Source organism: Heteronotia binoei, chromosome 2 (assembly GCF_032191835.1).
Source record: "Heteronotia binoei isolate CCM8104 ecotype False Entrance Well chromosome 2, APGP_CSIRO_Hbin_v1, whole genome shotgun sequence".
Classification (NCBI taxonomy): Eukaryota; Metazoa; Chordata; class Lepidosauria; order Squamata; family Gekkonidae; genus Heteronotia; species Heteronotia binoei.
In genome coordinates this window covers 199,249,946-199,274,008 of record NC_083224.1, presented here as the reverse complement: position 1 = coordinate 199,274,008, position 24,063 = coordinate 199,249,946, and the positions used below count along the sequence as shown (strand labels likewise).

Here is a 24,063-nt window from a genome sequence, read left to right as displayed (position 1 = left end):
CAAAGGAGTTCCAGCTACAAAAAAAAAAGCCCTGGATAAAATGAACCTTGAATATGGGAGAAGGCTGTGAAATATGTTACCAGGTCGCTCTCAGGGGAACAGCGCATGCAACAAAACCTCTGCCCACCTCCCATCGCAGAATAACCATGGTACTCACATCCGTGTTACAAGACCGGTAGCGCTTCCTTTCCCCAAGGCAGTATTTCCCTCCGATGGTTGGTCTTTAGAAACAAATAAGAAAGAAAGAAATGGCTACGCGCCAGCAGTGGCATTCTCAAAGGTGCCGCAACACAGGGGTGGAATTTGAGCAGGAGCTCCTTTGCATATTAGGCCACACCCCTCTGATGTAGCCAATCCTCCAAGAGCTTACGAAAAAGAGCCTTGTAAGCTCTTGGAGGATTGGCTACATCGTGGAGGTGTGGCCTAATATGCAAAGGAGCTCCTGATAGTATTCCACCTCTGGAAGCACTGGTGTGGGATTGCTGGCATATAATGGACGGAGACGCTGCTGTTCCTCCAGCCATGCACCAGAGGGTACACACTCCCTTTTGAAGCACCACAAAAAGTGCCCTCAGATGTTGCGTAGCAGAAGTCGAATGAGGGAATGCAACCCCCCGATACTAGCCCCTTGTGAGACAACGTCCCCCTGGCCTCCTCTCAAGGGTTAACGTGAATCAGGCCTCATTTTGGACAGGAACTCAGAACCTCTTCAGGGGTGTCAAACATGCGGCCCAGGGGCCAAATCAGGCCCCCGGAGGGATCCGGGGATTACTTACCGGGGACTGTCACAGTAGCGGATGGACGAAGAGACGCCACCTCCGCATGTCCGGCTGCACTCTCCCCAAGAAGTCCAGGCCCCCCAAGCTCCATCCACGCCTTCCGGCTTCGTGCCAAAGGGTACACATTCCCTTTTGTAGCACCACTGTGGGGAGGGGGGTGGAGAGACAAGGAAGTTCAGAGACAAAAAAGAAGTCGTGGACCTTTCGTCTGCAGATTCTTCCGTCTCTTCCCGTGCCAGTTCTTCTGTCCTGGCCTGTTCTTAGCATAACTGAAGGAAGAAAGGACTTGCCAAACCGTTACCCATCTGTAGCAAAGGCAACCTTAAAGGCTCAGCTATCACTTCTACCAGTTTCATCACCACAGACTTTAATGACTATGATTATTATTGGCAGGGCTTTTGGGGGGGGAGCAGGAACTCCTTTGCATATTAGGTCACACACCCCTGATGTAGCCAATCTTCCAAGACCTTACAGGGCTCTTCGTACAGGCCCCGCTGTAAGCTCTTAAGAGGACTGGCTACATTAGGGGTGTGAGTGGCCTAATATGCATAGGAGTTCTTGCTACAAAAAAAAAGGCCCTGGTTATTATCAGGGGTCGTTCTGTAAAAAACAGGTGGTGGAGCTCATTAGCATAACTCAGTAGCATATTCTGACCTCCCCAACAGCCAAAAGCAACCCGACGCAAGAAAGGAGAGCCCCGGGTGAGCGAGGCCTGCTTGGGCTGTCCAGAAATCCAGCCAGCCCAAGCAGGCCTCACTTGCCTGGGGTTCTCTTGCACCACCACCACCCCCTGTCAAAAGGCCAGCAAGCCACCCACCGCCCAAAATCACATAAGAAGTGGAGAAAGGGTGGTGTGGGCTTCTCCAGGGGTTAATGAGGGCTGCTGGGGGCGTGGCAAAGCCCCTGGTGGCTGGCTGGCTGGCTGGCTGCCTGTTCTCTTAATCCAGGGGTTGTTATGCAGCTGCACCTCCCATTCAATGGACAAGGTAGGTGGGGACGAGGAGGGGGAACCCTCAGAAAGGTTCATGACCTAGTTATTATCAAAAATACTATTAGTGCCTCTACACTTACCGGCAAACTGGATGGAAGATGTTCACTGCCTTTATTCACCAACACACAAGGCAAAGGCAGGATACCACCCCCGCCCCCTGTGGGCCACCAGCCATGGAGTGGCTGCAGCCAGGGCACCCAGCTGTTGAGTGATCAGGGCCGGCACATGGGAGTCGGCGAAGTACGCAGCCGCCTTAGGCGGCACCTCACCCACAGGGTGCCTTCAAGTGCCCTCTCCCACCACTCCGCTGCTCTCAGCTTTCCCGGTCGCAGACCCCAGAAACTGAGAACGGTGGAACTGCGTGCCAGGTTGTGCTCTCCTCCTAGCTGGGCTCAGAGGAGAGTGGCCTCACTCTGAAGCTGCCTCCCCTGCAAAGGGAGACTGCCTCAGGGCGAGGCATGGCAGTCCTGCGGCCCTTTCTCCCGCCTGGAAGCAGGGCGAAGGAAGGAGGAGGCACGGCATTGCTCTGAAGCTGCCTCCCCTGCAAGGGGAGTCAGCCTCAGAGTGAGGCACGCAGCCCCGTGGCCCTTTCCCCTGACCGGCAACAAGGCAGATGAAAGGAACAACACAGCCTTGCTCAGACACCCTGTGGGGGGAGGGCGCAGCCATGCGGGCAGCCTGGGGCGGGAAAAACCCAGTGCTCCCCCTGTGATTGATATTCTCCATCTGCAGCTGTTGAGAGGTGAGGCTGGGCAGAAGAAGAAGTCCCACCCACTGCCAGCCATTCACAAGGCCTGTTCTCCTGTTGAGCCTCCGGTAGCAAAGGCTATTGCACAGGTCAGGGAGTAGGAGGGAAGGCTGGCTTCAAAATCAGGCCAGGTTTCGTGGCCCTCTCTTGGCCTGACTGGCCGCACAAGAAGATACGGTGCAAATAAAACAAAACAGGGGAAACCAGCTCCTCCAGGAATGGCAGGACAGATATGTGACAGATAAACAGACAGATAATTGGAAGGGCCTTCAAGACCTGGAGGAGAAGATTAGACTTTCCTTGCTCTTGATTACCAATTTGCTAAGGCTAGGGCCTTTTCTGAGCTAAGGGTCATTTTGAATTCCTCCTCCATTACCAGGGCTTTTTTTTGTAGCAGGGACTCCTTTGCATATTAGGCCACACACCCCTGATGTAGCCAATCCTCCAAGAGCTTACAGGGCTCTTCATACAAGGCCTACAGGAGGACTGGCTACATCAGAGGGGTGCGGCCTAATATGCAAAGCAGCTCCTGCTACAGAAAAAAAATTAGCGTTCTATATTATACACAAACAATTTGTATAACATAGAATGCTAATTTTGTGGCCCAAACAAAGCTGGGAAATGCACAGAGTATATGGGAGAAACACAGTGGCTGATTTCGCACTGACCTTTTACTGGCGCGACCACCCTCCTCACGCCGGCGGATCTGCAGGGATTTCGCACCAGAAGCGCCGGCGCAGCCAAAAGAGCCGGCAACTTCCGTCCCGAAGCCAGCTCAAACGGAAACCGCCAAGAAGCAGGAAAACGTTTGAGCTGGCTTCGCGACGGAAGTAGCCGGCTCTTTTGGCTGCGCCGGCGCTTCTGGTGCGAAATCCCTGCAGATCCGCCGGCGTGAGGAGGGTGGATCCGCCAGTAAAAGGTCAGTGCGAAAACGCCCAGTGTGGAAACAGTAAAGGCTTTTTTTTGCAGGAAAAGTCCAGCAGGAACTTTGCATGTTAGGCCACACCCTCAAAAACCAAGCCAGCCAGAACTGCATTCCTGTGTGTTCCTGATAGGACTTTTTCTGTAGGAAGCAAAGGACTAAAATGGTCAACAATAATATAGATCGAGGTGGCCAAACTTGCTTAACGTAAGAGCCGCATAGACTAAATGTCAGATGTTTGAGAGCCACAAGACCCGAACATCAAATGTTTGGGAGCAGGAGGAAGGAAGGAGGGAAGGAAGGAAGGAGGGAAGGAGGGAAGGAAGGAAGGAAGGAAGGAAGGAAGGAAGGAAGGAAGGAAGGAAGGAAGGAAGGAAGGAAGGAAGGAAGGAAGGAAGGAAGGAAGGAAGGAAGGAAAATAGATGGCGGGAGAGAGAGAGGTGGAAAGAAAGCAACTTTAACTTTAAATGCCTTCTCCAAGCCACTGGCTGTCTTGGCTTGGGGAAGTGATTTAAAGAGAGAAATGCCTTCTCCAAGCCAGCCAATTGGGTAGTGAGGGCTTTGAGAGAAGAAGAAGAAGAAGATATTGGATTTATATCCTGCCCTCCACTCCGAAGAGTCTCAGAGCGGCTCACAACCTCCTTTCCCTTCCTCCCCCACAACAGACACCCTGTGAGGTGAGTGGGGCTGAGAGGGCTCTCACAACAGCTGCCCTTTCAAGCTCAGAGACTCAGAGCGGCCTACAATCTCCTTTCCCTTCCTCCCCCACCACAGACACCCTGTGAGGTGGGTGGGGCTGGAGAGGGCTCTCACAGCAGCTGCCCTTTCAAGGACAACCTCTGCCAGAGCTATGGCTGACCCAAGGCCATACAATATGTGTGAAACAGCCACAGTTTGGCCACCCTGCCATAGCCTTTTCAAGGCAAGAGACCTTTAATGGGAGGTTTGCTATTGCCTTTTTCTGCATAGCAACTCTAGACTTCCTTGGGAGACTTGGTGGTCTCCCATTCAAGTGCTAACCAGGGCTGACCCTGCATAGCTTCTGAGATCTGATGAAATTGGGCTAGCCTGGGCCCTCCAGGCCAGAGCATGCAAATATTAGATGTATGGATTACATGCTGTATATACATTGCACCCAAACAAATGCAGGGCGTGCACAAAATGCAAACACATCTCCAAAACCGTCTGCAAGAAGCAAAGAACCAAAATGGTCAACAAAAATATTATAGATGAATAAGAGCCAGTTGGAAGTCAGGAGCATTGGAAGAAGAAGATTATATTGGATTTATATCCTGCCCTCCACTCCGAATTTCAGAGTCTCAAAGTAGCTCACAATCTCCTTTCCCTTCCTCCCCCGCAACAGACACCCTGTGAGGTGGGTGGGGCTGAGAGAGCTCTCCCAGAAGCTGCCTTATCAAGGACAGAGTCTCAGAGTGGCCTACAATCTCCTTTCCCTTCCTCCCCCACAACAGACACCCTGTGAGGTGGGTGGGGCTGAGAGAGCTCTCCCAGAAGCTGCCTTATCAAGGACAGAGTCTCAGAGTGGCCTACAATCTCCTTTCCCTTCCTCCCCCACAACAGACACCCTGTGAGGTGGGTGGGGCTGAGAGAGCTCTCCCAGAAGCTGCCTTATCAAGGACAGAGTCTTAGAGTGGCCTACAATCTCCTTTCCCTTCCTCCTCCACAACAGACACCCTGTGAGGAGGGTGAGGCTGAGAGAGCTCTCCCAGAAGCTGCCCTTTCAAGGACAGAGTCTCAGAGCGGCCTACAATCTCCTTTCCCTTCCTCCCCAACAACAGACACCCTGTGAGGCGGGTGGGGCTGAGAGAGCTCTCCCAGAAGCTGCCTTTTCAAGGACAGAGTCTCAGAGCGGCCTACAATCTCCTTTCCCTTCCTTCCCCACAATGGACACCCTGTGAGGTGGGTAGGGCTGAGAGAGCTATGACATTAGCTGCCCTTTCAAGGACAGAGTCTCAGAGCGGCCTTCAATCTCCTTTCCCTTCCTCTCCCACAACGGACACCCTGTGAGAAGGGTGGGGCTGAGAGAACTCTGACAGAAGCTGCCCTTTCAAGGACAACTTCTGCAAGAACCATGGCTGACCCAAGCCCATTCCAGCAGCTGCAACAGGAAGAGCGGGAAATCAAACCCAGTTCTCTCCAATAAGAGTGTGTGCGCTTAGCCACGCCATGTGCAAGTATAGGACCCCGTCCCACCCCCAGCTGCGGCCCTGCGGCCACTCACCCCCTTCTCGATGGTGTTCGTTTGGCAGATGGTCCCTTCTGCAGCTGGGATGCTGTTGGTGATGCAGCGGTTGCTCTTGCTAAGGCACCAGAGCTCATTGCAAACTTCCTGAAGGGCAAAAGATGCAATGGTGGGCAGGATGGAGAAAACACAGCCAAGGCAAGGAACAGCATGTGGGATTAGGATCTATGGAGGTACCATTTGTTTCCCAAAACTTTGAAAAATGTCACTTCCAAACCTAAGTTCAATGCTGTGCTGAGAAGCAACCTGGAACAAAAAATACCCCTCGCCAGGGGTGTCCAACGGTAGCTCTCCAGATGTTTTCACCTACAACTCCCATCAGCCCCAGCCATTGGCCATGCTGGCTGGGGCTGATGGGAGTTGTAGGCAAAGAACATCTGGAGAGCTACCGTTGGCCACCCCTGCCCTACGGTATCAGAACTAAAGAACTAAAGGACACCAGTACATACAATGCATGCACTTCCTAAACAGCATTCATTACAGTTGCACCAAATTTCACTCTGTTATGTTCTAAATCAGGGTTGGCCAAACTTGCTTAATGTAAGAGCCACACAGGGAGGGGGGGGAGGGAGGAAGGAAGGAATATAGATGGGGAGGGAAGGAGAGGTAGAAAGAAAGCAACTTCCACTTTAAATGTATTCTCCAAGCTAGACAATGGGATGGCGGAGGCTTTGAGAGCCACACAATGTGTGTGAAAGAGCCACGTGTGGCTCCTGAGCCACAGTTTAGCCACCCCTGTTCTAAATACAAAAGTCTGAATATAGACTTTCCACACAAAATATTCATTCCATAATCACACAAATGAATCGCTCCGTGATACCGCAAAAATTATCTATATATGATGTGTACAGACTTCTTCACAAATTTATAGAGCCGCTTTACAGAAGCCCTGGTAAATTGGCTCTGTAAATTTGTGAAGAAATCTTTTTTTGTGGAGCTTTAGAAAACTCTTTTCTCTGTTGTATATTGAAGTTAAAAGTACTTGAACATACGAACATACAAAGCTGCCTTATACTGAATCAGACCCTGGGTCCATCAAAGTCAGTATTGTCTACTCAGACTAGCAGCAGCCCTCCAGGGCCTCAAGCTGTGATTTTTCACGCCTACTTGCCTGGGCCCTTTTTGGTTGGAGATGCCGGGGATTGAACCTGGGACCTTCTGCTTGCCAAGCAGATGCTCTACCACTGAGCCACCGTCCCTCCCGAAGACAGTAGAAACTTGCATTCAACAAGTTTTTGGAAATGTTTATGGGGAGACCCGCCATTAATATAGAGCAGGGGTGGCCAACGGTAGCTCTCCAGATGTTTTTTGCCTACAACTCCCATCAGCCCCAGCCAGCATGGCCAATGTCTGGGGCTGATGGGAGTTATAGGCAAAAAAAAACATCTGGAGAGCTACCGTTGGCCACCCCTGATATAGAGAGATTCATCTGTGTGAGATTGAAATGAATATTTTGTGTGGAAATTCCACGTTTGGACTTTTGTATTTAGAACATAATAGAGTGATTTTTGTACTCAAAATTTGGTGGAACTGTAAAGACTAAGAAGTGCATGAATTGTATATACTGGTATTCTTTAGTTATTGGGTTATGATACCCTGGGGTATTTTTTGTTGCAGGCTACTTTGCGTAACCTTCTCCCATTTTTTGTCTGTAGTGCCAAGAAGCAAGGGCAGTCCTCATACTGGCTGGATGCTATCTGAAGGACAATCAGAACTAAGAAGAAAGTGGCGCAGGGAATTTATTTATTTAACGGGTGGCAATTTTATGGGTGTTTCTGTCTTCCTGCCTGCTAGCATTGCATGTACACAATTTTTTCCTGCAAATGCTGACGTGTCCTTTTCATAAAGTAGGTCCAAATCACTGTGCACGTCATGTGTTCTATTCTAATGAACAGACAGAAACACAGATCTCTTGCAAATTACAATTGGGTTTAATTATGCAACAAAGACCGATATCCCGCTCGCCTTATGCCGCTCTCACTCCCTTCTCTGTCGGATTTCACACTATCTGCGACTTGCTCCGCCTCTTTCGCACAGCAAACAAGATCCTCTAAAAACAGGTTTCTGTTTGCCGCGCGAAAAAGGCAAAGCGAGTCGCAGCCCCGGGACAGACAGTGTGAAATCCGATGGAAGCCCCACGGAGAAGAGGAGCGTGAGATCGGCATCAGGCTAGTAGGAAATGGGTCACATTATGCCCACTCAAAAAGACATATTAAGGACATCATCTTCCCCATTCAAGGGACAGACAGGAGTCCAGAATAACTGGTTGTGCAGAATGATTGGCTTAATTGTGCATTATACATTACGTGTTATAATTTGCTGAACTGCGCGACATGTTACCCATTCTGAAGGACAGGCAACAACCCAAGTCTACTGCACATTATAATAGGCTTCACTGTGCATCATGCTTCCCTTTCAAAGAAGAAGAAGAAGATATTGGATTTATATCCCGCCCTCCACTCCGAAGAGTCTCAGAGCGGCTCACAATCTCCTTTCCCTTCCTCCCCCACAACAGACACCCTGCGAGGTAGATGAAGATATTGGATTTATATCCCGCCCTCCACTCCGGAGAGTCTCAGAGCGGCTCACAATCTCCTTTACCTTCCTCCCCCACAACCGACACCCTGCGAGGTAGATGAAGATATTGGATTTATATCCCACCCTCCACTCCGGAGAGTCTCAGAGCGGCTCACAATCTCCTTTACCTTCCTCCCCCACAACAGACACCCTGTGAGGTAGATGAAGATATTGGATTTATATCCCGCCCTCCACTCCGAAGAGTCTCAGAGCGGCTCACAATCTCCTTTCCCTTCCTCCCCCACAACAGACACCCTATGAGGTAGATGAAGACAGTGGATTTATATCCCGCCCTCCACTCCGGAGAGTCTCAGAGCGGCTCACAATCTCCTTTACCTTCCTCCCCCACAACAGACACCCTGTGAGGTAGATGAAGATATTGGATTTATATCCCGCCCTCCACTCCGGAGAGTCTCAGAGCGGCTCACAATCTCCTTTACCTTCCTCCCCCACAACAGACATCCTGTGAGGTGGGTGGGGCTGGAGAGGGCTCTCACAGCAGCTGCCCTTTCAAGGACAACCTCTGCCAGAGCTATGGCTGACCCAAGGCCATGCTAGCAGGTGCAAATGGAGGAGTGGGGAATCAAACCCGGTTCCCCAGATAAGAGTCCACACAGTTAACCACTACACCAAACTGACAGGAAGCAATAGAGGGATTAACTGCACATAGCACTTTCCTTGCGAAAGAGCAAACAGTAGTCTAAACTTTTTAATACTACAATTGTTTTTTATTTATTTGCGCGTCATGCTCCTCTTTGAAAAGACTGCATTACATATAAGTTCATACAGATACAAATTATTTCACACAACTAACTTAATTGTACAACTGAGCTGCACAAACGGAATGCACAATTAAGTCACTGCACTTCCCGCCCCCCCCCCCCCCCGCCCCCATAAATTTGGCAAGAATTTTCACAAATTTACTTTCTACTGGGGATACTTCTGTTTGCAACAGTGAACAGCAGTTTTCCTTTACAAGTAGGAAAATCAGAACTGTTACTTCATCTCTACTCTGGGGCAATTCTTTGGGTGGGAACTATGAACGCACCCCAACATTAACTGTCGGCATACCTGATCTTACCCAGCTGACAAGCTGCAAACCCCTTTCCCATTTAACAGCTTACAAAGATGGCAGTCAAAAATCAGCAAAAGAATGGTTTAGATAGGCCAGTACCCTTTTGGAACCAAGAGTAAAAGCAGGAAGGCTTCTCTACCCCATATTTACACTGGCGAGATTTAACTCCGTACTGAAAACGGCACTGCTCGTCCGCATCGTAGGCCTGGCCCGGCGCCACCGTCGGGTAGACAAAGTCTTGCTTGGGCGGGGGGTTGGTTAGACATAGTCCCATTCCGGAGCTAGAGGAAGGGACAATGAACAGGATGTTATAGGGGCGGGGTAGGGTTGCTAGTCCCCAGGTGGGAGTGGGGGAATCCCCCACTTTTGTGGGCTCCTGCCCACCTCCAACGGCAACAATCCCACACAATGTCCCTGATGTGATGTCAAGAGGAAGTGACGTCGTCACGCTGGGGACATCATACGGCGATGCTCTGGTTTTAGGCAAAACTCTATGGTTTGAGCCCAATCTTACCATAGAGTTTGCCTAAAAACCAGGTCACTGTGCAACGTCCCCAGCATGATGATGTCACTTCTGAGTGATGTCATCACACGGGGACACTGCATGCAGCGCTGTCCTCCCATCCCCTCCCTCAGTAGGGACCCGGCAACCCTAGGGCTGGGGGTCACTTTGCAAAAAAGAGGAAAGGCAACACGGTTGTGGGAGGATGACAGAAGAAACGGTAATGCTTACTCCAGGAAGCTGGTTATGTAATCTCGGCTACACGTCGACCACACAAAGGGGTTGGTCTTCATGGTGATGTGGGCAGCCATCAGCTTGGCTGTCTCCTGCCCCCGGGAACCGCAGCCGTTTCCCACTCCGTCATGGTTCATGCCAAACCTGGAAAATTCAATGCCAGATAAGAAGGTGAGACACGTGGGCACCACTGGCTTCACTGCAAGGGACGGCTTGCCTCGGCCTGTCACAGCAGCTAATTAGCTGAGCAGTTAAGAGGCAGAGGCTGGTTGCTCGCAAAAGGCCCACTGGCACACTGGCTTTCAAGGAAATGCTTAAGGGAAGCATGGAAAATCTACAAAGTAAATAAATGCATCCATGAACCTTACAGGACAGCAGAGTAGGAGAATAACCCCTCTCACAAGACCAAAGCAGCATGGAGAGGCATGCAGAAGGAAAATGGGTGCCTCTGTTATGGAGCAACAACTTAAATTCAATGAGGAGGGACGGTGACTCAGTGGTAGAGCATCTGCTTGGTTAGCAGAAGGTCCCAGGTTCAATCCCCGGCATCTCCAACTAAAAAGGGTTCAGGCAGTAGGTGATGGAGATGGAGGGACGGTGGCTCAGTGGTTGAGTGTCTGCTTGGGAAGCAGAAGGTCCCAGGTTCAATCCCCGGCATCTCCAACTAAAAAGGGTTCAGGCAGTAGGTGATGGAGATGGAGGGACGGTGGCTCAGTGGTAGAGCATCTGCTTGGTTAGCAGAAGGTCCCAGGTTCAATCCCCGGCATCTCCAACTAAAAAGGGTTCAGGCAGTAGGTGATGGAGATGGAGGGACGGTGGCTCAGTGGTAGAGCATCTGCTTGGTTAGCAGAAGGTCCCAGGTTCAATCCCCGGCATCTCCAACTAAAAAGGGTTCAGGAAGTAGGTGATGGAGATGGAGGGATGGTGGCTCAGTGGTAGAGCATCTGCTTGGTTAGCAGAAGGTCCCAGGTTCAATCCCCGGCATCTCCAACTAAAAAGGGTTCAGGCAGTAGGTGATGGAGATGGAGGGACGGTGGCTCAGTGGTAGAGCATCTGCTTGGTTAGCAGAAGGTCCCAGGTTCAATCCCCGGCATCTCCAACTAAAAAGGGTTCAGGCAGTAGGTGATGGAGATGGAGGGACGGTGGCTCAGTGGTAGAGCATCTGCTTGGTTAGCAGAAGGTCCCAGGTTCAATCCCCGGCATCTCCAACTAAAAAGGGTTCAGGAAGTAGGTGATGGAGATGGAGGGATGGTGGCTCAGTGGTAGAGCATCTGCTTGGTTAGCAGAAGGTCCCAGGTTCAATCCCCGGCATCTCCAACTAAAAAGGGTTCAGGAAGTAGGTGATGGAGATGGAGGGATGGTGGCTCAGTGGTTGAGCATCTGCTTGGTAAACAGAAGGTCCCAGGTTCAATTCCCAGCATCTCTAACTAAAAAGGGCTCAGACAAGCAGGTGATGGAGATGGAAGAACTGCGGCTCAGTGGTAGAGCATCTGCTTGGTAAGCAGAAGGTCCCAGGTTCAATCCCCGGCATCTCCAGTTCAAAAGGGTCCAGGCAGTAGGTGATGGAGATGGAGGGATCGTGGCTCAGTGGCAGAGCATCTGCTTGGTAAGCAGAAGGTCCCAGGTTCAATCCCCGGCATCTCCAACTAAAAAGGGTCCAGGCAGTAGGTGATGGAGATGGAGGAACTGTGGCTCAGCGGTAGAGCATCTGCTTGGGAAGCGGAAGGTCCCAGGTTTAATTCCTGGCATCTCCAACAAAAAGGGTCCAGGCGTGAAAAGTCTCAGCTTGAGTCCCTGGAGAGCCACTGCCAGTCTGAGTAGACAATACTGACTTTGATGGACCGAGGGTCTGATACAGTATACAAGGCTCTTTTTTGTAAGCTCCAGGAAATTGGCTACATCAGTTGTGTGTGGCCTCAGATGCAAAAGAGTTCCTGCTACAAAAAAGGCCCTGGATTCAGGTAGGTGTTTGTGTGAAGCAACAGAACGAAGTTTGAATCCAGTGGCATCTTTAAGACCAACAAGTTTAATTCTGGATATAAGCTTTCGTGTGCATGCCCACTTCTTCAGATAGTTTGCATGCTGTTTATGTCCAATGACCTGTTTTTATTATATTGTTTTGTATTTTATAGTCTTGCTTTGTTTTAACTGTAGAACTAACCACCGATCAACAATAATATTCACACACTGATTGTGTGTACATGCGTTCTTGTTTTAGTGTAACATAAGACAAAATAATTCAATTAATACAAAAGGAATACAAGGAATACTTCCCTTCCCCAATACAGTCATAAGAACATAAGAGAAGCCATGTTGGATCAGGCCAATGGCCCATCCAGTCCAACACTCTGTGTCACACAGTGGCCAAAAAAAAAAAAATTATATATATATATACACACACACACACACATTGTGGCTAATAGCCACTGATGGACCTCTGCTCAATATTGTTATCTAACCCCCTCTTGAAGCTGTCTATACTTGTAGCCGCCACCACCTCCTGTGGCAGTGAATTCCACATGTTAATTACCCTTTGGGTGGAGAAGTACCCTATATACTCGAGTATAAGCCTAGTTTTTCTGCCCAAATTTTGGGCAGAAAAAACCCCTCCTCGGCTTATACTCTTGTCACTATTCGGGTCGACTTATACTCGAGTATATACGGTACTTCCTTTTATCCATTAAAAGTCACTATAGCATTTTCTCAAAGGCAACAGCCTTTACTCAATATACAACTTTGTGAAGTTGGGTGGGGTCCTTTGTAGTTCCGCTCGTGATTTTGCAATGAATAAGGAGCCGTATAGAAAGGAGCCCCCACAACCCCATCAGCCAGCTCGGTGAAGGCATTTAAAGTTGCTTTCTTTCACCTCTCCCTCCGCCCACCCTCTCCCATATCCATTTTCCTTCCTTCCTTCCTTCCTTCCTTCCTTCCTTCCTTCCTTCCTTCCTTCCTTCCTTCCTTCCTTCCTTCCTTCCTTCCTTCCCTCCCTCCCTCCCTCCCTCCCTCTCTCCCTCGTGGCTCTCAAACATCTGATGTCTATTCTATGTGGCTCTTACTTTAAGCAAGTTTGGCCATCCCTTCCTAAATAAATAATCAAAAGTGAGGAGCAAAACCCAGGGTAAAATACAGATGGCCCCATCCTTGGTGTTATGTATGAGTATGTTTTTCAGTCGTGCTGTTTTTGGTAGGATGCTTCATGCCAGTACTTCTGGTCTCAGGCCCCTTTCAAGCAGTTGTGCAGCCCTGGTATTCGGCAATATACACATTGCTTTCATGCCGGAGCCGGTCACCTCAATCACCTCAAGTACACAAGAGTGTCTCTCCCCGTACTAACCCCAGAGAGAACTGAGGTCAGCAGGAAAGAACCTGCTGACTATTCCCGGGCCAAAAGAGGTAAAACTCCAGAGCACCCACACTAGAGCTTTCTCCGTTATGGCTCCACAGCTATGGAATCAGCTTCCAGAAGAAATGCGGGCCCTGCGGGACTTTGAACAGTTCCTCAGGGCCTGCAAGACCGTTCCTTTTCGAATGGCCTTCACTGACTAAAACTGCTAAGTAAACTCACCATCTGTATAATAGCACTAATATATTAATGTTAATTTTATTGTTTTTAGAATTTTAATAGTTTTTAATTAATTGTAGGTTTATGCTGTTAGTTATAACACAATGTATGTATTGAATTCCTGTTGTTAGCCGCCCTGAGCCTGTCTCGGTGGGGGAGGGCGGGATATAAATAAAATGTGATGATGATGATGAAGAGTGAGCTATGATGAGCTGGAAGAATGTTTTTTGCTCTACGATCACACTTGTTAAGCCTTGGATCTTTCCGATCATTTTTTTTTTGTGGATTATCAGCTCTTGTTGAAACTCACAGTGTGTCCCAGATTGCACCCGCTGTCCCACAAACCAGATCGTTGCAACATTCCATGCCAAACATGACTCACGTGTGGCCGATCTCGTGGGCGATGGTGAAGGCTGTGGCGAGGCCGAGGTCCTCGTTGATGCTGCAGCTCCGCTCACGTTCACACATCCCGCCCACGGGCGCCAACCCTGCGAGGGAGGGAACATTATCAAGGAGGTCAGGGTATTAATTTTCCAGGAGGTCAAGGTGATGTTGGAGGGAGAGAACACCTACTTTGCTGTTTACATTTCCTCTCTTCCCCTGCTCAAACCCACCGTGGGGCTACCACCCACCAAGCCATTGTGCTCATACCAATGGGGTTAGAGAGAATTTGCCAAACACAGGATCACCTCTCAGTTTATCGCAGTCAGGAGCGGAATTCTAGCAGGAGCTCCTTTGCATATTAGGCCACACACCCCTGATGTAGCCAATCCTACAAGAGCTTACAAAAGAAGAGCCTTGTAAGCTCTTGGAGGACTGGCTACATCAGGGGTGTGTGGCCTAATTCGCAAAGGAGCTCCTGCTAGATTCCAACCCTGACTGCAGTTATTTGGTGCAATGACCCCCGCCCCAAGTGGTGACTTGGCTAGAGATCCCACAGAAAATCACAGTGACGCCAGATTGGAGCAAGGGCTTCCGAGGGGATACATACCCTCAAGAGCTGTGGGGATGTAGTGGATGGTGGGGGATGATTCCTGGCCATGTGGATAATTCCAGAAGGGAGGCCACTGGGGGGAGCCAGCATAGTGCGATGGTTATACCAGGAGTCATTTTGTAGAAAAATAGGTGGTGGAGCTCATTAGCATAACTCATTAGCATATGCCCCCCCCCCAGTCAAAAGCAACCCGATGCAAGAAAGGAGAGCCCCAGGCGAGCGAGGCCTGCTTGGGCTGGCTAGAGATCTGCCCAGCCCAAGCAGGTCTCGCTCACCTGGGGCTCTCCTTGGCCACCCCCCCCCCCCCAGTCAAAAGACCAGCAAGCCACCCTTTGCCCAAAATCACATAAGAAGTGGAGGAAGGGTGGTGTGGGCTTCTCCGGGGGTTAATGAGGGTTGCTGGGGGTGTGGCTAAGCTTCTGGTGGCTGGCTGGCTGCCCACTCTCCTAACCCAGGGATCATTATGCAGCTGCACCTACTATTCAATGGACAAGGTAGGTGGGAGAAGGGGGTCGTCAGAAAGGTTCAGGAGCTGTGCTCCTGTGAGCCCCTGCTGAATCTGAGGCCTGGGTTAAACTATTAGGCTAAGCTCGAGGTTCAAATACCCTCTCCTACATTAAGCTTGCTGGGTAACCTTGGGCCAGACTCCATCACCCTCTGGCAGATGAACATACTTCCCAGGGTTGTTGTGAGGATAAATAGGGAAGGGAGAACCATTTATGCTGCTCTGAGCAACCTGGTGAAAGAGAAGGTTAAAAGGGAAATAAACGGATAGATAAATAGGTGATATAGACAGCAGATACATGGAAGATGAAGGATAGATGGAAGAGTGATATTCAGGCAGAAGATGGAAGACAGATACATCAATGATAGATGGGAGACAGATAAAAACCAAGAAGATGGAAGACAGATACGTAAATGATAGAAAACGAAAGGCAGAAGACAGATACAAAGAGGACAGATTGGAGGTTGATGGAAACAGGGCAAGGAAAGGTGTTAATGGGGAGGAAAGGGAAGGAAGGAAGGGAGGAAAGGGAAGGAAGGAAGGAAGGAAGGAAGGAAGGAAGGAAGGAAGGAAGGAAGGAAGGAAGGAAGGAAGGAAGGAAGGAAGGAAGGAAGGAAGGAAGGAAGGAAGGAAGGAAGGAAGGAAGGAAGGAAGGAAGGAAGGCATATACAGGTTATTGAAAAATGGAAGGTAAGCAGAAATACAGAAGATAAAAGGTGGGTACATAGACGATAATTAGCAGATGGAAGACAGACACCTAGATGGCATAATATAGCTAGTACCCCAAGTTTCGGTAGCTCTGGCAACCATCCACACATTGCAAACTGATCTCGAAACTCACTCTCCCACCCCACATCTCCTTCAGGGTAGTGATGGTAACTTCTCACCTACCTAGAGTGCCACATGGCTTGTTCTTATAGATGCAAATATCATACCTAAAAGAAAAACAGAAAAGGAACAAGAGAAAAATGAACCAGATTTCAACCTATCAGCCGCACCAGAGATGTAGCCAGGGGTGTGTGATGAGGGATTACGATCCGGGTTCAGATCCCCACTGTGCCATGGGAGCTCGCTTGGGCCAATCACGCACACACGGTCTAACTACCTCACAGGGCTGTTGTGAGTATAAAAAAAGGAAGGGAGAGTTGTGGGTGCTGATTGGAGCTCCCTGGAGCGAAGGCTGAATAAACAAGGACAGACTGATAGATACATCCATTTGACCCAGAGGCCTTTGCTCAGGAAAAAGTGGAAAAAGGGCCATTATTTTCTGCTCCTTTGACAGAGGTTTACAAAACTATGCATGGAGAAACTGAGAAGCGACTATTTTTCACTCTCCCTCATAACTTGGGGGTCACCTAATGAAGTCAACGGGGAGGAAGTTCAGGGCATGTAAAAGGAAATACTTCCTCATCCAATGTGTAAAATTACCTTATGGAACTCATTGCCATAGGATACTGCAATGGCCACTAGTTTAGATGTCTTCAACAGAGGATGGGACAAAGTTGTTGAGGATAGGTTCAAAAATGGGTATTAGAAGAAGAAAAAGAGGACTGTAGGTTTATACCCCACCCTTCCCTATGAATCAGAGTCTTGGAGTGGCTTATAATCTCCTTTATCTTCTTCCCCCACAACAGACACCCTGTGAGGTAGGTGAGGCTGAGAGAGCTCTCCCAGAAGCTGCCCTTTCAAGGCCAGAGTCTCAGGCCTGCAATCTCCTTTCCCTTCTTCCCCCACAACGGACACCCTGTGAGGTGGTTGGGGCTCAGAGAGGTCTGACAGAAGCTGCCCTTTCAAGGACAACTCTGCAAGAACTATGGTTGACCCAAGGCCACTCCAGCAGCTGCAAATGGAGAAGTTGGGAATCAAACCCAGTTCTCCCAGATAAGAGTCCACTATACCACTACACCAAACTGGCTCTCTAACCCCAACGACTTAGTGGAACCTCCATGTTCAGAGAGAGTCCACATTTGAATGCCAGCTGTAACGACCTTGGTGCCCCCATTAATGGGGCAAATGGCTGGCGACTGAGTGAAACAAGATGATGGATTAGGAAAACCAACCAGCACAGCCCTTGCTATGTTCCTGTTATTTCCGATGAAGTGATGAAAAGGAAAAAAAAATATTTTTGCTCCCTTATCCTCTCATCTACTCCATTTTTATCCTACACGTCCTCAAGTAACTCAAGGAAACGGAGACAATTCTTCCCCCCCCACCCCTGTTTTATTCTCACAACAACCCTGTGAGGAAGGTTAGGGTGTGACTGGCCCCAAGTCATCCAGTGAACTTCTGTGGTAGAGTAAGGATTTGAACCTGGGTCTCCCAGAACCTAGCCTGACACGGCACCACACCAACTCTTTCAGGCCCTCCAAAAATACAAACTGCATGCTGAAAAAAGGTCACGGCGCCAAAAGAAAAAAAAAAAAAGGTTTACTGTTCTCTTTTGAGTGGATCCTGCCGATTCAACATATTTCCTTTTTATTGAAATCAATAGGGTTCTGTCCATCCCCTTTCTGAAAAAGCACCTCACCATACAACAGGATGTTATCGGTCTGTGAGGCATTTCCAAGACACAGGGAAGGCACCAAGGCAGGCCATGTCTTTTCCAAAGGCTGACTGCTGAAATTAGGCCTCAGGGACTGCGGGGCCGAGGAATAATTGCTCCAACAGCGAGGGCTGGGGCGGAGGGGAGGGGAGGGAAGCTCCAGAATTTCCAAGTCAGCAACTCTTCCAATCCACGTCCTGCACGTGCGGAGCAAGAGGAGGGCAGGAAGAGGCAGGAATCCCCCGGAGATACACACTGCTCTCACATCACAGTATTTCACAACTTTCTCCTGACACGAGCCAGGCTCCGGGTGGCTCGCGCTGTCGCCAGGGGTCTGGCGAGCAGAAGGAAGGAAGAACAGCTCTTCTGCGGTCAGTTGGTGTTAGAAGGTTTCTGTCCGGTGCTAAAGCCAGCAGCGGGGCCCCTCGTTCTGCGCCCCCCCCCAAATCTCCAGTTTACCTGGTGATCAAAACAGCAGTGTCGTGGTTGGCGATGCCGTTGTCCGGGATGGCGTTCCCGTTGCCGTTACGGTTCACGATAGACTTCTGCCACTTGCAGAAGCTGTCGAGGGACTTGCCGGCATGGTGGTTGATCTCTAAGGTTGGCTGGGGAAGTTGAAGGAATGTATATATACGGGGGGTCATTTAATAGAAAAAGGTGCTCATTTACCTCAACTCATTTGCATAGGCCACACACTCCTGACACACCAGAAGGTGTACTAAATTCTATCAGCTCAGCATCTACCTTAAAAGGCTTCTTGAATTAGAATTGTCATAATAAAACGTTATTCCCATCACACTTTTTAAATTACTTTCTCCTCTGTGGCCACACAGGCAGGATAAAGATTTCCGCCTGTCTGCTTTATACGTCTTGGTTATTTCCCCCATTTTTTTTTGTGAGGAAAAATATTAGAATGTTTGTTAAATCTTGAGAGTTCAGCAAAATTCTCCCAGGGGGTTTGAACAATGGAGCCCAGAAGCAAATGTTTTTTTGTTTTTTTTTTTGAGGGGGGAGTTTAAGAAAGAAAGAGCACAATAAAATTTAGAGGTTCTGGAGCTCTGCTCCTGTGAGCTCCATCCCCAAATGAGGCCTGTATATCTATAAATTAAGTCACCTCATCAATGCATCAAGTCAAGAACGGCTCTCTCTGACTGGCTCGAGTTATCCGAGATCTGAGGCAAACACAGGACCTGAGATCTTTTCAGTCAGGGGAAAAGGAAGTTGAATTTGGGATCTTTGAAACACAAAGTGAGCACTGCACCACTGCCCCCAATATATAAAGTTGTCTTATGCAGCATCCGGCCCCTGTCCACACAATCAGACGCTTAGGGCTCTTTAGCTTGGAGAAACGTCGACTGCGGGGTGACATGAGAGAGGTTTACAAGATTATGCGTCGGATAGAGAGGGTAGAGAAAGAAGTCCTTTTCTCCCTTTCTCACAATACAAGAACTCGTGGGCATTCAATGAAATTGCTGAGCAGTCGGGTTAAAAGGAAGTGCTTCTTCACCCAAAGGGTGATTAACACGTGGAATTCACTGCCACAGGAGGTGGTGGCAGCTACAAGCATAGCCAGCTTTAAGAGGGGGTTGGATAAAAATATGGAGCAGAGGTCCATCAGTGGCTATTAGCCACAGTATATACATACATATATGTGGGTGTGTGTGTGTGTATATATACACACACACATATATTGGCCACTGTGTGACACAGAGTGTTGGACTGGATGGGCCATTGGCCTGATCCAACATGGCTTCTCTTATGTTCTCAGATGCAGAAAGGATCTTCCCCGGCACTTTCTTTCTGGGCAAAACTAGACAAGATGGCAGCCTCATGGATTTCCTAGGAATTGGAGTTCTGTAAGGAGTATACTGGGGATCTCCAAGTCTCAGGTCCCCAGATACTTTGTGGGAAGCCATGGCATGCATTTAAACCAGTATGAAACCAATACAAGTCCACAGTGTGCATCATACATACCGTTTTCGCACACAGCTTACCTCGCAGTCACAATCCTGTTCCCTCTGCAGCGTCCGGTCGGATTTCCCACCATCTGCGCCGGAGTTACAGGAAGTGCCGCAGCTTCTGCGTAGCAAACGTAAACTGGGTTTTAGTGGTTTACGTTTGCTACGCAAAAGCCGCGGCACTTCCTGTAACTCCAGCGCAGATGGTGCAAAATCCAACCGGACGCTGCGGAGGGAACAGGTTAGCGAGGTTAGCTGTGTGCGAAAACGGTATTAGTCTAATCAGGGCTTTTTTGGGCAGGAGCACACAGGAGCAGTGCACTGCCTGAGCTAGCCAGAGCTCCAGCTGGCGTGCTGGGGAAGGCGTGGAGAGGCATCTTTAAACACCCCACACATATACACACCCCAGCGCTGGTGAAGGCATGGGGGGAGCGCCTGATGGTTTAAATGAACTGAAGGCCAGGGAAGGGTCCTTACCTGGTCCTCCGTTAGCAGGATAAGGCGGGTGACGAGGATGTTGACTATATTGCCCAAACTCGAGTCCTGAAAAAGTTTAGCAACCTGACCTCCAGGAAACAAAAAAAGACCAGTGTTAAAAAAAGAGAGGGGCTTCTTTGACCTGGAACTTCAGTGGTTCCGACTTTAGGGAGGGTCTCCAGGGGGATACGGTAAAGACTTGGGGGTACAGGGCCAGAATCAAGGGGAAGGGGTGAGCTGCATGGCTTGAGAAGCTTTCCCATGGGGCAGCCACAACTAGTCCACTTAGGTGCCATCCTCTTTCCCCCATAAGGAACCACTCGGCTTCACCCCATCTTCATCAGGCCCCACCCTTGATCTGCCAGGCTCCATCCCTTAAATCCCAGGTTCTACCTCCTGCATATTTGAGGCTGAGCTGTAAGAAAATCTGACAATCACATCTATTCCACTGGTTGCCATTCTCTGTTCCCCATAAGGAACCACTTGGCTCCATCCCAACTTAATCTAGCTCTGATCTGCTCCTCCGGTCCCCCTTCTCCCCTACATCTCCAGTGGGCTGCTTTACTTCAACTCCACCTGTATGGATATTACATAACACAGTGGTCCCCAACCTTTTTGGCACCAGGGACCGGTTTTGTGGAAGACAATTTTTCCATGAACCGGAGGGGGGGGGGGCACGATGGTTTTGGGATGATACAATTGTGCACTTTATTTTGATGTGGTGCTTAAATAAATGTGGTGTGGACTCTTATCTGAGGGAATTGGGCTTGATTTCCCACTCCTCCACTTGCAGCTGCTGGAATGGCCTTGGGTTAGCCATAGCTCTCACAGACGTTGCCCTTGAAAGGGCAGCTTCTGGGAGATCTCTCTCAGCCCCACCCACCTCACAGGGTGCCTGTTGTGGGGGAGGAAGATAAGGGAGATTGTGAGCTGCTCTGAGGCTCTGTCCTTGAAAGGGTAGCTTCTGGGAGAGCTCTCTCAGCCACACCCACCTCACAGGGTGTCTGTTGTGGGGGAGGAGGGGAAAAGGAGATTGTAGGCCACTCTGAGACTCTCTCCTTGAAAGGGCAGCTTCTGGGACAGCTCTCTCAGCCGCACCCACCTCACAGGGTGTCTGTTGTGGGGGAGGAGGGGAAAAGGAGATTGTAGGCCACTCTGAGACTCTCCCCTTGAAAGGGCAGCTTCTGGGAGATCTCTCTCATTTCCACCCACCTCACAGGGTGTCTGTTGTGGGGGAGGAAGATAAAGGAGATTGTAGGCCGCTCTGAGCCTCTGTCCTTGAAAGGGCAGCTTCTGGGAGAGCTCTCTTAGCCGCACCCACCTCACAGGGTGTCTGTTGTGGGGGATGAGGGGAAAGGAGATTGTAGGCCACTCTGAGACTCTCTCCTTGAAAGGGCAGCTTCTGGGAGAGCTCTCTCAGCCCCACCCTCCTCACAGGGTGTCTGTTGTGGGGGAGGAAGATAAAGGAGATTGTAGGCCGCTCTAAGCCTCTGTCCTTGAAAGGGCAGCTTCTGGGAGAGCTCTCTCAGCCGCACGCACCTCACAGGGTGTCTGTTGTGGGGGAGGAAGGGAAAGGAGATTGTAGGCCATTGTGAGCCTCTCTCCTTGAAACGGCAGCTTCTGGGAGAGCCCTCTCAGCCCCACCCACCTCACAGGGTGTGTTGTGTGGGAGGAAGATAAAGGAGATTGTGAGCCACTCTGAGATTCGCAGTAGAGGGCAGGATATACATCCAATGTCTTATTATTATTACTACTACTACATTGTGATATATAATGAAATAATTATGCAACTCATGTCCCGTTTGCTAACAGTCCATGGACCGGTACTGGTCCACAGCCCGGGGGTTGGGAATCCCTGACATAACACACAAAGCATGCGCGCAGTTTCAGATCCAAGTGGGCCTTTGTGTACACGTGCAAAACGGTCAGATCTTAAAAGGAACAGGCACAAATGAAGTTACCTAAAGCAGACCACGACCAAGGGGGCTGCAAGGCCCCAGCGAGGGATTTTAAAGCTAGGAGTCAAAGGAGAGAGGTCGCATCTTGGTTGTAACACTTACAATATTCATGATAGCCAAGATGTACTGCTCGATGTCCCGCCGGCCGTGATATCCCACCATCATCTTGTCAGCCACCACGAGGGTCTCCACGTAACGCTCCGTGCTGACCGACCGCTTCAGGGGCAGCTGACCTCGCTGCGTGAGGTTGCCCAGCGGCTTCAGAGGAGGGGGCTTCAGTGTACGCAGCCACCACGACCTACCTTTCCACGGCTTCTCATCTAAGGGGCAAGACGGCTGGTGAGACACGCTACGTTTCCATCAAGTAATTCACACTCGGCTCATGCCCTCTCCAAAGCCTTCACCCGTACGCTGCACAGTTTGGCTGCCCAGCAGCTATTTCGAACACGCAGGGATATTTGCTCCGGAAACATGAAGAAACACGGCCATTGCTCAGAAGCCGTGGGCGACCTCAGACACTCATTAACCAGACGACCATCAGCAGGGGTAGAATTCTAGCAGGAGCTCCTTTGCCTATTAGGCCACACACCCCTGACGTAGCCAAGCGCTGACAAGGCTCTTCATACAGGGCCTACTGTAAGCTCCAGGAGGATTGGCTACATCAGGGGGTGTGGCCTAATATGCAAAGGAGGTCCTGCTAGAATTCCTTACAGGGCTCTTCGTACAGGGCCTACTGGAAGCTCCAGGAGGATTGGCTACATCAGGGGGGCGTGGCCTAATATGCAAAGGAGGTCCTGCTAGAATTCCTTACAGGGCTCTTCGTACAGGGCCTACTGGAAGCTCCAGGAGGATTGGCTACATCAGGGGGGCGTGGCCTAATATGCAAAGGAGGTCCTGCTAGAATTCCTTACAGGGCTCTTCGTACAGGGCCTACTGTAAGCTCCAGGAGGATTGGCTACATCAGGGGGTGTGGCCTAATATGCAAAGGAGGTCCTGCTAGAATTCCTTACAGGGCTCTTCGTACAGGGCCTACTGGAAGCTCCAGGAGGATTGGCTACATCAGGGGGGCGTGGCCTAATATGCAAAGGAACTCCTGCTAGAATTCCACCCCTGACCATCAGTCACTGATGAGGTCATTACCTGATGCTCACATACTGGGCCCTTGCTCAGTATTGGACTTATGCAGTTGTGTCATAACCAGGGCTTTTTTTTGCAGCAGGAACTCCTTTGCATATTAGGCCACACACCCCTGAAGGAACTGATCCTCCAAGAGCTTACAGGGCTCTTAGTACAGGGCCTACTGTAAGCTCCAGAAGGACTGGCTACATCAGGGGTGTGTGGCCTAATATGCAAAGGAGTTCCTGCTCCAGAAAAAGCCCTGGATGATGATGCTGACCCAACACCAGCTCTGCCAAGCAGGGAGCCTCCAGGTCACATTTAAGGAGATTTCCAGAGTTTGGGAAGGGAGCACATCAAGGACGTGAGATTTCATCTAGGTCAACCTTTTCGAGCCTGTGGGCACCTTCGGAATTCTGACACAGCATAGTGGGTGCAGCCACAAAATGGCTGCCACTTGAGATGGAGACAGCCACACAATGGCTGCCACCAGAGATGGAGACAGCCACAAAATGGCTGCCAGCCACAAAATGGCTGCTGTAGTCACACAGTGAAGATTGTGCTGCGGCAGAAGCTGCTGCCGACACAATGTTTTTAAAAAGCTGCCCAGCCAATCAAAAGCTTTGCTGGGCAAAACTGTCCCCATCAACTTTCTAAAAACACCTGGTGTCAGTGGACGTCTAGTCCACGTAGGTGCCATTCTCTGTCCCCCATAAAGAGCAACTCGGCTCCGCCTCAGCTTCATCAGGCTCCCCTCCTGATCAGGAAAGGTGTCAGCGGACACCAGGAAAGGCAGAAACAAGAGTCTGACGTCAAGGACGCCTGCTCTGATGTAGGTCTATGAAAAAACACACAAAGCA

At 50.0% G+C, this 24,063-nt stretch overlaps 1 protein-coding gene across 1 annotated transcript in view; it reads right to left on the bottom strand.

Moving 5' to 3' along the window:
• The window catches only part of ADAMTS10 (ADAM metallopeptidase with thrombospondin type 1 motif 10), an 85,797-nt gene that overhangs the window by 39,793 nt on the left and 21,941 nt on the right, over window positions 1-24,063 (bottom strand). The window contains 10 exon segments of the mRNA XM_060232829.1: window positions 158-221; window positions 777-922; window positions 5,683-5,790; window positions 9,495-9,636; window positions 10,089-10,235; window positions 14,036-14,141; window positions 16,044-16,087; window positions 18,154-18,299; window positions 20,130-20,213; window positions 22,190-22,407. Of these exon segments, the coding sequence (XP_060088812.1) occupies window positions 158-221; window positions 777-922; window positions 5,683-5,790; window positions 9,495-9,636; window positions 10,089-10,235; window positions 14,036-14,141; window positions 16,044-16,087; window positions 18,154-18,299; window positions 20,130-20,213; window positions 22,190-22,407 (1,205 nt within the window).